Here is a 15,078-nt window from a genome sequence, read left to right on the forward strand (position 1 = left end):
AGTGCTAGCACAGCATCAAGGCTGTCTCTCCAACGTTCTCCCCTCTCACCCAGTAGGCTGGGAATGGGCAAGATCTTGGGAGGAGACATAGCCAGGACAGCTGACCCAAAATGACCAAAGGGATATTCCGTACTATATGACTGTCTGCTCAGCAATAAAAGCTAAGAGAAAGGGGGAGAGGGGGAGGCGTTCGTTATTCATGATGTTTGTCTTCCAGAGCAACTGCTATGCATACTGAAGCCCTGCTTCCCAGGAAGTGGCTGAATATTGCCTGCTGATAGCAAGCAGAGAATAAATCTTTCGTTTTCTTTTGCTTACGCACAGGGTCTTTGCTTTTGCTTTATTAAACTGCCTTTATCTTGACCCACAAGTTCTTTTCCATCTTATTTTCTCCCCCGCTGTCCTGCTGAGGAGGGGAGTGATAGAGTGGCTTGATGGGCACCTGGCATCCAGCCAAAGTCAACCCACTACACCCTTCTAAGTAAGAAGGGACTAAAGCATAAAGCCTGGAGGCCCTTAGAGTGGTAGCACTGAAGTTAAAAAAACTGTGATTCATGATACACCTGCTCCACTGTTGCCCAACACTAGAGGTACATAGAAAGCAAAAATGTGGGTTTTCAACATTAAAGTTCACAGGTGTCTGCAGTTCTGTTTCTAGGCATTCCCAAAGTGAAATACTTTGGCTTTGCTAATACTACAAATTACTAAACCTTAAGCCATACATAACAAGCTCTAGCCAAACATTTGGCACCTCGCTTTCTATCTGGCCTGATGGTCTTGACTACCCTTTTAAAATTACTATTCTTGTGTGCCTGAAATACTTAGGCTCAGCACAAAACACAGCAATTACTTCCTTTTGGCTGACAGCTAGAGGCTGTGCATTCACACCTGCTCCTCTATCCACAGCAGAAACTCCTCCGTGTGAAGTGGTTCAAACTCTCATCTCACCTGCCACAGTAAAGTCCTAATGACCGGGCAACAGACTCTAGGTGGAAGCCCCAGTCTCCTTCCCTGCTAATCCCCATGTAATAAACAGGGCAACTTCCGGTTGAACCTTGCCAGTTTCCCCCATGTCAAAACACCAGCTAAACACCCAGATGACTACAGCTGCTTGTTCTCTCTATGGACTCACTTTCTCTGGAGCATGTTTCAGTTTTTAATAGCTAGGGATTCAGCATTTACCTTCACAGGCCTTTGTGATTTCCCTTTTGAAGCAAATAAGTCTTCTCCCACATTATGTGGGGAAACGGGACACCCAGGATAGAGCTGTCGTGCACCACAGAGCCCACAGCCAGCTGCTCATGGCCTCCTCAGTATTCATCTGCTCTATCAGAGAACCCATAGCTTTGCACAGAGAAAAGTAAAATTGGCACATAGCAGCAATTCACACCTGCCCAGCTTTCTCTAATTCAGGCAGAATCTCTGGGGTGGGTAACACCTCAAACAGGACACAGGAACAGCAACTAGAGACTAACCCTCTCAGGCAGCCCAGCCACCCCTGCAGGAAGCCAATAAAAGTATCCCCTCACCCATACTGCCAAAATTTCTCTGCTCTCCACTGGGCGTATACGCCTTTAAGAGTGTCATCCTCGCGCCCCACGTGTGCGATCACCTGATAGGGTTGGGGGTTGGCTGTATGGCAGTCGCGCGCCTGTTGTCTGCTCCTTTCCTCTATTCCTGTATGCGCAAGGCTGTTACGGTGAGGGCAACAGTAGCAGTGGGCGACTCTGATAGTGCTGAGTCTCCTCCAGCCCTTGCACCTTGCGGCGGCAACTGAGCTCAGCTCGGCTTCCTGTGCCACCGAGACCGGCGGGGCGGCGGCAGGAAGCGCCGCTCCCCCTCGCGGTAGGGCGCCCGGTGGCCTAGCGCCGCTGTCAGCTAGGCGGACGCCCGTGGCCCCAGAGACTTCCTCGGTAACGCGGCGCCCAGCGCCGCCCGGTACATGGATTACCTGGTAGGTTCCTGGCGGGAGCGGGGCGCCCCCCGCCGCCGGCCCATCGGACATCTTACCAAGCGCGCTGCAGCTGAGGTGGCGTCTTCGGCGAGTGCGGGCAGACGAGCGACGGCGGGAGCGCGGTGCTGCTGGGGCCGTGGGTGCCTGTTGGGGGCGCAGGTAGGGGCCCTGGGCGGGTACTGCGCCCCGAGGGACAGCCACATTGCCTTCTCCCGTCCCGCGGGGCTGTTAAACGGTGGTAAACTGGCTTGGTTTCGCTGAAGCATGTGGTGGCCCTGCTCCTTTGGCTGCTATTAGATTGCTAAAGCCTTGACCCGGGTCGTTTTTTTTTTTTCCTAAATGCGTGAGTATAGGGTATGCTTGAATAAATTAAATTGTCACCTTGGGCGGGATCAGCCCTGTGCCCAGGCACCCTGGTATTCAAGAGTAGTGTTTATTGCTCTTTAATGAATATTGGCTTTATTTGTCTGCGAGAGATTGTATTGCAGGCGTGCACTTTAGGCTGGGGTTGTAGTTGGTGTTCAGACTTGCCAATGTACACTCAGCAAGTAAGCTCTGTGGCAGGGCTAGGTAATGAGCTGATGACCGTTTTTTAGTAGGTGCCTGCTTACCTGTTTTTTTTCAATAGAACAGCAGGAGAGTGTGATGGGCATATCCTGTGATTCAGGTTTTGTTGCTTTGAGGGCTAGCCTATAAGCTGTGTCCCCTCCTTTGTTGTGAAGTTCTGTAAAGAGTCAGCTAGGGCAATAAGTAGGTCTCTTCTGGCCACCCTTGTTCGCTACTGATGTTTGGTGGGACCAGTCAAGAAGTATTTGGAGTCAGAAACTTGACTCAGACTTTGTGTTGTCTTCACGTGATATGCACATGGGTGTAGGCTTTCAAGAGAGGTTCATCAACCAGTCAACAAAATCTCTGGAGATGCTCTTTTTACTGGATTGTTTTGAAGGCTCAATGTATTAAGAGCTGTGTGCTGTGGATGTCTTTTCCTTCTCTGTTGATGAAATTAACTAAATCAGAAATATATTAAATATTTTACTTAAATATTATTCTTGTGTCTGTATAGCTTAAATTTGTTTTGCTTAGGGTTGTTTTTTTTTAACAAAAACCTTTTTTATAAAAGTTGGGTTTTTTAGTTGTTTGTACATTTGTTACCTGTTATGAACTATTTTACTTCTGTGCATGTCTACACAGAAGCTAAAATTTGGGTAGTTTTTGAACAATTGAACTAAATTTTCAATGAATTGACATTAAAGTGACTTCAGAGTTTACTGGTTTTGTCTTGACCTCAAGTTCTGGATAGTTAAGAGTTTAGGCGAAGTCTTTTTTGATTGGGGAAAGCTGCTTATACCAAACTGTGGCCTTCATAAAAATAATAGGTGATAGTAAAAGAAAAAAAAGGTTTGAGCAACTTTCATTTCCTGGATAGCCTACCTTTAAGACATTCCCTTTTATTTAATTGGACAGGTTTGATTTGGAGTCGTAATACTGGATAGATCATGATCACTTAATGGTTCTGATCTACTTCAGATCCTGTCTTTCCATTGCTGTTACATTGTTTGGTATCTGCAGGCCACGGAAAAACGTTCTTTTTATTACAAATGGCGTTATGGAAGCATCTGTTTGAAGGCTTTAGTTTTCCTTCACTGAAACTTTGTAAACCAGTAGCTGCTGTTCTTTGAATCAGGAAAGATAGGGAAAGGTATGTGCTACGAACACTGGGTTTTTCCTCTGAGGCACATACAGGTGTTTGATATATCACCTGCAACATGAGCAACAAAGGTCTATGTAGCCTTGCCCTCTTACTATTTGCTAAATGTCTATCATAGTTTAAGCCAGTAGCTGGCAACTAGGCACTAGACAGCTGCTTGCTCACCCCCCCACCCCCCTCCGGGATGGGGAGGAGAAATGGACAAAAGGTAAAACTCCTGGCTTGAGATAAAGACAGTTTAACAAGGCAACAAAGGAAATACTAGTAATACTACTGCTAATAATAATGAGTATGCAAAACAAGCTATATACAATATGATTTTTCTCACCACCTGACAACTGATCCACAGCCAGTCCCTGAGCAGCGATGGATTGTGGAACCCCAAAATCATGAAATTGCTAAAAAAGTTTGAACTCCTGGATAAGAGAGGATTTGAACTCGGGGAACTGAGAAAAGCAGAGAGCTTCCTGATCCCCCAGTCAACCCCCATTCATAAACTGAGCATGACATTTATGGTATGGAATATTTCCGTTGACCAGCTTGGGCTAGCTGTCTGGCTGTGTTCCCTCCAAGCTCCTGCACACCTGCTCATTAGCTGAATATGAGAAACTGGAAAAAGTCCTTGATAGCAATAACTAAAAAATCAGTGTTATCAACATTCTTGTACTAAATCCAAAACACAGCAGCTACTGGGAGGGAAGTTAACTCTATCCCAGCAAAACCAGTACAACATCCCTGCCATCATATGAATTTTGTCTTTTCTCACGTAACTCCAAGGATTATTGGGCTGTTTGTTGACTCATCTATGGGATATAACATCCTTGACATTTTATACCCTCTGTAGAGCACAATGGCTTGTGTCTTAAGATATTATCCCTCTTTCTGTTTGGGAAGCTGATTAGACACAAGGATGAGGAGTTTGACAGTTCTTTCAAGTTAAAGATATAGCTGAATGTGGGAAAGAAGGCAACTAATGTACAGGGTGCATGCAACTGCATTAGTGTTTGGATCAGATCACAGAATGGTTTGGGTTGGAAGGGACCTTTAAATATCATCTAGTTCCCCCCCCCCCCCCCCCCCCTCCATCCCCCGACATGGGCAGGGACACCTTCCACTATACCAGGTTGCTCAAAGCCCCGTCCAACCTGGCCTTGAACACTTCCAGGGAGGGGGCAGCCACAACTTCTCTGGGCAACCTGTTCCAGTGACTCACCAATCTCACAGTAAAGAATTTCTTTAATCTAAACCTACCCTCTTTCAGTTTGAAGCCATTACCCCTTGTCCTATCACTACATGCCCTTGTAAAAAGTCCCTCTCCATCCTTCTTGTAGGCCCCCTTCAGGTACTGGAAGGCTGCTATAAGGCCTTCTATTCTGCAGGCTGAACAGCCCCAGCTCCCTCAGCTTGTCCACGTAGGAGAGGTATTGTTGAGGAGGATGAACCGGACTCGACACGACGATCAATGTGATCAGGTACAAGCCGTTTACTAGCCCCAGATAGCTCACATTTATATTCCCCATTACATACGCGGCGATCTCCCATTGGCAATAATCAAATCACATAGCAACCCGATTATGATTGGTGTGCATTACTTGTTCACGCGCTGTGCTCGTGGCTTTCTTGCCAGGTAGCAGGTTCCGCTTCAGTATTCTGGACTCATTTTTCTTTGCATTCATTCCTTTGTTTATACCACCGTTTGTCCTCTAGATGCCCTTGCGGCCTTATGCTAAGGCTCTGCGGCCTTATGCTAAGGCTTCATGGCTTCATAGAGAAAATGCTGGATTGCTCACGTGTCCCCAGTTCTTTAATGCTTCATCCTCCACAAGGTATTCCATCCCTTGGATCATCTTTGTGGCCCTTCTCTGGACTCGTTCCAATGGGTCCATGTTTTTCCTGTGCTGAGGGCTCCAGATCTGGATGCAGTACTCCAGGTGAGGTCTCATGAGAGCAGAGTGGCAGAAAACATATCTTCCTCCATGGTAGAATCTACCTAGTCAGTATTGCACAGTTTTTGCTGAATTAAAGATGTTATTAGCGATGTAGAAAGGGCAATAAAAATATCGGTCATTTAACTCACTGGAAGTCACCTGGCTGAAGATAGGTCAGTGAGCAGTAGTGCAGAATTCCGCTGCAGAAGATTATTAAAGTTGTATTAGCTCATCCTGAAACAGGAAGCGTTACTGAATGCCCCATGTAAACTTTTGATTCAAAAGTGGCCGTTACAAACACTGAAACTTGATACAGCTTCCTTGTGAACACAAAGGAATGCCTCTAATGGAGATGAAAAACTTTGAAGCAATTAAAGATGAAGTAATTATTCTGTAAACTGTTAATAAGTTTCATAAATGAGCATTGATAGTGCTACTCTGGCAGTGGATAAGAGGGAGAAGAGAATGCAGAGATTACAAGGGAATTTCATGTTTGTGTTTAGTTGTATAAACTGCATGTGCTTTGGGTAGGCTGATGCAGAGACAAATATTAAGAGTGTGTATTGAACCGGGGGGGGGGGGGGATGGGATGTGTGGAAATCGTACTACCCCTTTTGATATTAGTAATAAAATGGCAGATGAAATTCAGTGTTGATAAATGTGAAGTTATGTATATTTATAGTAGAAGTCACCTGACAGTACAGATGCATGGATAGGCTCTGTCGCGTTAAAGGGGGGGGGGGGGTAAGGGGAGTCTGATATTCAACTAGCCTGCCAGAGCCCTTCCAAGGACTTTCACTGAAACAGTTTCACAAAGTTGAAACAATAGGTAATTTATTCAAGCGACAGTTATCACAGATTCGGAATTGCCGTTGATAAATTCACTGTCTACAAAAGTTGAGCTCAAAGTAATAGTTTAGCGCTTTAGTTAACCATGTGTTCCCGGGGGTACGTCTGACAAAGTCAGAGGCGTGACTCTTACCAAAAAGGCGTCCCTTCTTGGGGGGGGAAGAGAGGTTCAGGCCCGTCGACCCGTCCGTCAGGTGAAGTTCTCGCTTGGCTCCTCCTCCCAAAGAGAGTTTTCAAGTGCCAATTTTTATATGTTTGGAAATCTTTTTGCGAGGTGGGACTAAGTCAGTTATTGTGTATCGATTGGCTCTTGGCATGGAATGTCATGTCGTCAGAAGCGGGACTCAGCAGTGTGACACGCCTTCGGAGCGGGCATCTTGGTATGTGCATTCGGGGGCCATCTGTGCTTTATCCAAAGCAATCTCTGAAGCAATCTCTGGCTGCGTAGCCTCCGCGGCGCCCCACAGATCACTGATTTTACAGTGATGGGCTATCCCCCCTTACTTTTGTCTGATAAGATAAGCACCAGTTATTTACTTCCTTTGTTAGCTCTTCGGCTCTTGACAACCTCAGTCCCTTTGTCTTTTGTCTTGCATTGGACAAGTCCAGCAAGGCCATCGATTACAGGCTCTAAAATACTGTCAGTGCTCAGGAAAGGGAAAGAGGATCTTCTTTTAAAATGTCATCTCAATCCTGACAGCTGTCAACAAGTTTAGAGTATTAAGGAAAAATCTCATTTTTACACTCCTTAAATGCAAGGTTTGCTGTTGTCTTAAATGCTACATTTCTGGTTGCATCATCTCAGAAAGAGTATTGTAAAATCAAAGAAGATATAGAGAAGGATGACAGGGTAATCGAGAGAAAACAATTGCTTCCATAAAAGGAGGGATTAAATAGTTATAGCCCTTGAGTCTGAAGAAGAGACAGCTGAATGATGTGAGGAGGCAATATTATAGACATCTTTGAAATCATAAAGAGAGGGTGAATAAGTCATTTCTCCCGACAGAGGAACTTGATGACGGTTGTAATCCAGGAATTGCTTTTTCCCCGGGAGTATAGTTGAATTCTCGGTCTCACTTCTGTAGTAATGTTAGGGAGGTCAAAATGAGTAGACTATGAATTGTACATTGGGGAGGTATTAAACATGATGTGAAGATGTGATGGTAGGCTCGTGGAGATCCTGAAGTTGTGATTGCTGGAACCTGAGGATGTATCTATGAAACATGGTCCCCTGTATGTCCTGGTGCTTATACTGTGTGCTAAACATCTCCATCCTCACTCATTGAGGGGACAGCTAGATCTAGTTCCAGAACAGGAAATTGCTGTTAGAAAATTGAGATATTCTGGATGATGCTTGGGAACGTTCCCCAGTGTAAGCAGAACTGTATTGACTGCACAGGAGGTGAGACTTTATTCAGAGGGATTTATGAAGCTACTTAATCTGCTCCAGGGACGTAGTTAAAGGATTCCTTCTGCTTGGAGGTGCTGCCTTGCATTTGAGCAGAGGCTATTGGCCTTCCAACATTTGTATCCTAACCAATTTATGACTTTTTATGTAAGGCCCACAGCACTGAGTGAACCTGAAACTGAATTGACAGACTGTATAGAGTGATGATCCACTCTACAGTAAATGATCTCTTGTCTTCGTACTTTATTCTTGCCTAGAAACCTGAATAATTTCAGGTTTCAGCAAGACTGGAAAAAAGATTGAGAATTCCTGAGTTTTCTATGCTGTTTTTTCAGCTATTCATTTTCTGTTGGCTGATCTGCAACTTTCACTGTCTGAATCATTGCAGTCCTGGAAATGGTCATGGAAAACTGTTCTAGTGAAAATATTGCCTAAAATAGGTGAGAGCATTGTTCTCTGGTGCATCCACTTGATGATGACAAGAGAGTTCTTGGATCCAATCCTTTTTTTCTGTTCACATGTCATTTGCTTTCCATCAACATCAGGTTTCTTGTAGTCTCTAAACTCAGATTTATTTTTCTAATGACTATGTACAAGAAGGTTGCTATTTTAAAAATGTAATTATTCAGCATTAAAGGAGAATATGAAAATATTTTCTGTGTCTTTTATCCCAAAGAACTGTGTTAAGAATTTTGGAAGATCAAATTAGAAAAGTTATGAATGGAATTTGCTCAAGGGCTTTGACATCTTGTGTAGAAAGAGGAGCTTTCAGGTTACTACTTGTTCAGTGCACAAGCTTAGCAAACAGCATTTCTTGTCAGAGTTCCTGCCACCTGTACTGTAGTAGTGTGTGCTTTTGGGTACCTGCGCATTCTTTAAAACACGTAAGAGAATTTCTTTCATGCTCCTTACATATAGGTACCTTAAAATCTGCATATTGTTTGCACTTGTATTGCTAACTTTTCTGTGCATAAGAAATGTGATGCAGAGACAAGAGTGGAGGGGGAAAAGCTTTTTACATGGAAGGTCCAATAATTCCAAATGATTATTGGGATGGACCACTTCTTTATAAATGAGCAGGTGGACATCTTAATCTTTCTTTTAATAAAGCAACATATCACCAGAAAAAAACCCAACAACTTCCTTTTCTCATATTGCTTTCTGGTTTTGTGGTCTTGGAACTATACTTAGTGCTGTAATTTATTTAGGATTCTGGCAAAGCAAGCTGTGGTCAAGGTGAGTTGGTTGGTTGGCAGAATGAGGATATGCTCTAATTAGTCTCTTCAAAATTTGCTCTCTTGTAAATATGGGTAGGAACTTAATTTTGTATTTGGTGAAGATATAGATATTAAAGCAATGAATTTGTGCAATTGCAGACTAATGTGTGCCTGCATCAGAGCTGTATGAGTTTTTTTTGTTTTAAACACCAAATGCTGACATTTTGTACTGATAGCTGAATGCTTGAAAAAAGCAGAACAAATGCTTGTGGTGAATGAAAGGTTGCACAGCTGCAAGGCAGGCATCTTTCTAAGTTGTCATTGTCATGTATTTACAACATATGATTAAAATAAAAGTTTTAGGCAAATATGTATGTTAGTTATGAATTTAGTTTCCAGCTGGAGAAATTATTTATTGTTTGTGACATGACCTTTTGCTTAAGCAGAAGGGTGCATATTGGCAGAGATGCATGCTTATGTTTTTTGATGTGCTTGACCTGAAGATTCCTTTTCTCACTTTAGACATGTTAAGTGACTTCTGTTAAGAATAAGTCTTTGCAGAGTTGTATCTGTCTTTGTAATACTTGTAGGTATATTTTTATGTTGTCTTTTTCTTTTACTTCAATGCTTACCATGTAAAATCCTTTCAGAAAGCAACAATAAACTGTAAGTAAATAAATGCAAGTTCTCCAACAATTTTGTTGCCCAATTGTGTGTTGCAAAACCAAAGTAATAAAAGATTACAAGTATCAAGAATAAATTCCCCATTGCACCAGAAGATTATCACTTATATTGTAATTCTGTGATCAGAGTGGTAGTCTGTAGGATAGTATCATTAAACATCTAATTATTTAAATAAATTCCTGACACTTTTCCAGTGATTAAACTGAAGTAATATTGGGAATGTAGATTTTTTGGGGGTGTGTGAGCATAGGAGAAAAACTAACAACATTGGAGTTAATGATCTTTTTAATGATGTAGACTGCATATCACAAGCATTATCTTGGAGGCTTGGGGAAGGGATTACCTTAATATTTAATTGGTAAATGTATAGGGGAAACATTCACTGGTACTGTATGTGATAGTAGGAGAATTTTGATTCTCCTGCAATGAAGGGGAGAATTTTAGAATTCATGGCCTGTAATAACTTGTTGATTTCAAAACTTTAAGAGTAGCAAACTCTGCAACAGATAGGTAAGGTAACTGTGATGTAGCTCGCTCTGTTCTACTGAAGTCAAGGTCCACAGGCACTTGCTGGGGAATTTGAACTGCAGCTTATTTCTCCCATGAATGTAAAGCTTGGAAGTACTGAACAAAAATTTTAAAAACTAAAGCAATTGATAATGCTGCACTTCTTTGTCTAGAATAAAAGCAAACTAGATACATTGAGAAATTGTAATGGTATGCTACTGCTGCACATTTACTTCCCTTGCAACCAAAAATAATCTTTTACTTTGTATATAGAGTTGGGTCTGCCATCAACATAGAATCTATTGGGATACTGAAAATACAAATTGCTGTATATATCATCCTGTGTTTAAGTAGGGGCTTAAACTGCAACAGAATCGGGTTAAACATTAGGGAACTTTAATTCCAGGATTAATTAGGATAAATTAATTAATTAAGGGGGTGGGGGGGTGAGGGGAGGGAGGGAGGAGGAGGACAACAACAACAACAACGATGACGGGAGTGAAGTTGAGCCTGGGAAGAAGGGAGAGGTGGGGGGAAGGTGTTTTAAGATCTGGATTTATTTCTCACTATCCCAGTCTGATTTGATTGGTGATGAATTAAACTCCCTTTTCTCCCCAAGTTTAGTCTGTTTTGTCCGTGACAGTAATTGGTGAATGATCCCTCCCTGTCCTTATCTTGACCCATGAGCCTTTCATCATATTTCCTCTACCCTGTCCAGCTGAGGAGGGGGAGCGACAGAGCGGTTTTGGTGGGCACCTGGCATTTACCCAGGCCAAACCAAAACATGTTTTTAAGTTCTTTAGACTCTTTTTGAATGTATCCAGCTCTCATTTGCTGCTTGTAGAATTCGTATTTACAGGGCAAGGCAGTGTTCTAACAGTAACTTTTGTTAGTGTTAATGCAATTTTAGTGAAAAGTTACTTAGGCTTTTTTTTTTGGATCAGGATTAAGTAATGCAGTTAGCAAAAGAGATTTGTCATATTAGTTTACATAAACAGACTACAGCATGATATCATCCTGTCAAAGATTTACTAACACCAGGACAGAAAAAGTATTCTCCGCTTTAATTAAAGAGGTAAAGAAATTCCACCAACCTCTTAAGGCAAGAAAATTTAGAATTCATGTGTATCATTTGCTGAGAATTCTGGCCTAATATAATTACTGAAGGGCTTGTATACCTTTGGTTTTAAATATCCATGATGTTTGAGTAATGTCATATATCGAAACATGTTAGCTAAATGCATATATTGTTGTAAGCTTTGTCTGAAGTACCGTAATATTTTCTAAATGCTGTTAATTGAGGTTCGGGAGGTTTAACTTAAGTTATATAAAAGAAATATGTTGCTTACTTCAAACATATGTCCCAAATACATTAAGATATTTTAATTTCGTCTTTCTCACAGTTGCTGTTCCCAATTGTTCCAGTTAATGATGAGAACAGTTAGATGAATGGGATGTTTTGTAGACATTCATTGAGTAAGCCCTGCTTACTGAATGTATAAGACACTGTTGCTCCAACCATGCTTCATATCCTGGAGCTTTCAGAGTGGGAGTCCTGCTCCCCCTGTTGTTAATTTCAGGAGGAAGGCACGTTACATTTTCCATTTTATTAGGCTGTACAGTCAAAAGGGTAGGTGACTCTTGAAAAACTGTGAGGAATATATACCACCACTAAGTCTTGCTTGGGGATAGAATCACAAAGCTTAAGATTTGCTGTTGTTCCTAGAATTTGGTTCCAGCTAGGGTTTAATATCTGCATGAGTTTTTTTTCTCATGAGGTTTGCCTGTGTTCTGTTTTCAACATCTAAAAGACTATTTTCTAAATGGTAGAAAATAACAGATTTGGCAATATGGACAAAAACCTCATGGAGGAAACTGCTACTTGTAAAGTCAAAAGCATGTTTTCCTTCGGTATTTAAGTTCCTTAGCAAGACTTTCCAAATTCCTATGTGATAAGAGTATGCTTATCTTGAGGGATCGGAGAGGGTTACAGTATGAGGTTTTAATGCCTGCGAAGTATGCAAACCTTTTGCCATTCTCTAGAAGGCTATATTAAGCTGTCCAAATCGATTTGAGGGGATGTCCAAGCATAAATTTGTGTGTGTTGCAGAATATGCTATAAGCAGGTATAATGTATAGTAGAATACACCCTCTGACAATAATATGTTCTGGTTTAGTTTAAAATAGGTAACTGTGGTGTGTATACTGCAGTTGGCTGCTAAGTTGTGGTAGCTGCAGTTATAGTGGTAGTTGGATATCTCATTGTGACCTTTTGGGCAGTATAATTTTTAATTTTATCAAACGTTTTAAATCACAAAATAAAAAGAGCTAGCTTTAATTTATGAAAATGCTGAGAGGAACCTATTTCATTGACTGCTTGGACTACAAGTGAGGAAAGTGAGGAGGAGGATGAGTAGGCTTTTAGAGCATCCAGAGATGCACGGTTGTGGCCACAGTGTAGAGGGAGGGCATGTGTCCTATATGAAGTGCATGTGAATGTTAAAATAGTTGCTTTAGGAAAATGCTGAGTGACTGGAGTACTTAATTATACAGAAATGCCTGTCATTGGAAAGGTGAGTTTCAGATAGTCTGACTGGAGAGTGGATATGGACAGCTTTGGTATCAGTTAAAGGGAGAGGCCTGCTGAAGTGAGAGCTATGCAGAAATCCAGTGTGATAGTTCCTCTCTCTGTACTATGCCCTGCTCATGCTCAGTCATGTAACTTTGTCACTGGATTTGTTGCTCAAGTATGCAAGCGGTCTGGCAGTTAGCGAGTATGGTGCTCCCTACTGATGTCAAGAAGCATAACTCCAATTCATATTTCCCCTTTAATTCCTTGTATCGTGTGCTTTCTACTGCATGCTGTTTTGCAGATTAATAGATTTTTTGTTAATTGATTTTTATGCAAAATCTAAGCAATCTCTCAAATACCTGTCCTTACCACCACCATGTGTTCAGTTTGTACTGTATTATCTGGACACTTCCTGTTCTGCACATCCTCATTGTACAGTGCCGTAAGCATCTTACAAAGGCTCCTAGTTCTTTGGAGTACAGACATCTCAATTGATAATCTGTTATCAAGCTGCTTATCAGTTACACTCTTGAGCACCCATTACTTCAGCTGTACTACTGCATTAAATATGCTTCCTGTTTTTCAGACTTGTACAGATTATGAGATGGAGGAAGGGTTCATATAGATACCATGGTAAAAGAGCCTGTGCTGCCTTCAGCTACCATGACTAAGAGGATAAAGCTTTGTTGTCATGAGCTAGGAAAAAACACAGATCTTTGCAAGAGTGCAGAAAGAAATGTGATGTCCCTTTTGGGGATTTAAACCAAATGAGATTATTTAGAAGTGTAGACCCAATCTAAGGGGGGAGTAGAAAAGAAGAGGTGGTTAATATAAAAACTGTATAGGAACGCGGCAAAGAAATCAGTAGGACTTTTCCTTCAATCTAGTTCCATTTTATTCCAAAGCCAAGCAAGCAACTGAAATGAGTGAGAGAGAGCAGCAGCAGCCCAGTATACTCTCCCTGTGTAATAAGATGACAACTTATGGGAGTCCCTAACCTTTGATCAATCCCAGTAGTAGTAAAAGAATACCTCTACTCATGGATGGTCCTTGTCTGTTCTCATGGTGATCCAGATAAGGTGAGGAGCCCCTGTGGGGGGGGGGGGAAAAGCTCCCGAGGGCACCCAAGGTGTTACTGTTCTTACCAGGTCCCACAGCCAAAAAGAGTAGGTCCCATCTGGGGTACCAATTGATTTAAAGATCCGGTAATAACCTAACAGTACTATGTATACTGTTATGCCGGTATCCTTTATTACGGCGCTGGGCACATGGGGGGATCTCTCCTCCAAACGTGCGCACCAAACACCCTTTTCATTCCAGCTTAAATACAATCACAATGTACATATTCATTATATTTATGAGAAATTCTTAGCATATTCATGACTTCTCGGAGAACTAGTTAGAACATGTTAATATATTTCACATGTGTCTATTGGTGTCTCCGGGTGGTCGTCAGGGGTCTTCAGATGAAGGCTCGAGCTCTTCATCACAGTGTCCACTGGTTGACCTTTGTTTCTGTGCAAACTCAGTTTTAAGATCATATATACAGTGTCCTTCAAGGTGGCTTTGCTCTGGTCTTGTTGCCCTCTTGGTGCCTCTTTATCTCTGTAGCTTGGTGCATCTGCCCTCCCAAGGCCGAGCTGTCGGGAGTAGAATTATTTAGGTGTCTCTTAGCCTACAGCTATATCAATTATCCACGGAGGACCAAGACTTGCTTTGGTTTATAAGATCCCCTCTCAGCCTTCTTCAGGCCAAACAAGCCCAGCTCCCTCAGCCTTTCCTCATAGGAGAGATGCTCCAGTCCTCTCATCATCTTTGTAGCCCTCTGCTGGACTCTCTCCAGTAGCTCCTCATCTTTCTTGAAGTGGGGAGCCCAGAACTGGATGCAGTACTCCATATGGGGCCTCACTAGGTCAGTGTAGAGGGGAAGGAGAACCTCCCTCGACCTGCTGACCACACTCCTCAATGCACCTCTAGATCCCATTGGCCTTCTTGGCAGCCAGGGCACACTGCTGGCTCAGGGTTAACCTGTCATCCACCAGGGCTCCCAGGTCCCTCTCCACAGGTGAGCTCCAAGCCTGTACTGATGCATGGGGTTATTCCTTCCCAGGTGCGGGACCCTTGTTGAACTTCATCAGGTTCCTCTCTGCCCAACTCTCCAGCCTGTCCAGCCTTCTGGTGTATCAGCCACTCCTCCCAGTTTTGTGTCATCAGCAAACTTGCTGAGGGTACACTCTAACTCCTCATTCAG

The 15,078-nt window shown here is 42.5% G+C and overlaps 1 protein-coding gene across 1 annotated transcript in view; it reads left to right on the forward strand.

Moving 5' to 3' along the window:
- Nucleotides 1-1,631: 1,631 nt before the first annotated feature.
- LOC142365578 (ADP-ribosylation factor-like protein 15) overlaps nucleotides 1,632-15,078 on the forward strand; it is a 141,123-nt gene continuing 127,676 nt past the window's right edge. Inside the window, exon 1 of the mRNA XM_075446473.1 lies at nucleotides 1,632-2,113. Within this exon, the coding sequence (XP_075302588.1) occupies nucleotides 1,943-2,113 (171 nt within the window). The 5' untranslated portion in view covers nucleotides 1,632-1,942. The remainder of the gene's footprint in view (nucleotides 2,114-15,078) is intronic.

This window comes from Opisthocomus hoazin, chromosome W (genome assembly GCF_030867145.1).
Source record: "Opisthocomus hoazin isolate bOpiHoa1 chromosome W, bOpiHoa1.hap1, whole genome shotgun sequence".
In the NCBI taxonomy this organism is placed as follows: Eukaryota; Metazoa; Chordata; class Aves; order Opisthocomiformes; family Opisthocomidae; genus Opisthocomus; species Opisthocomus hoazin.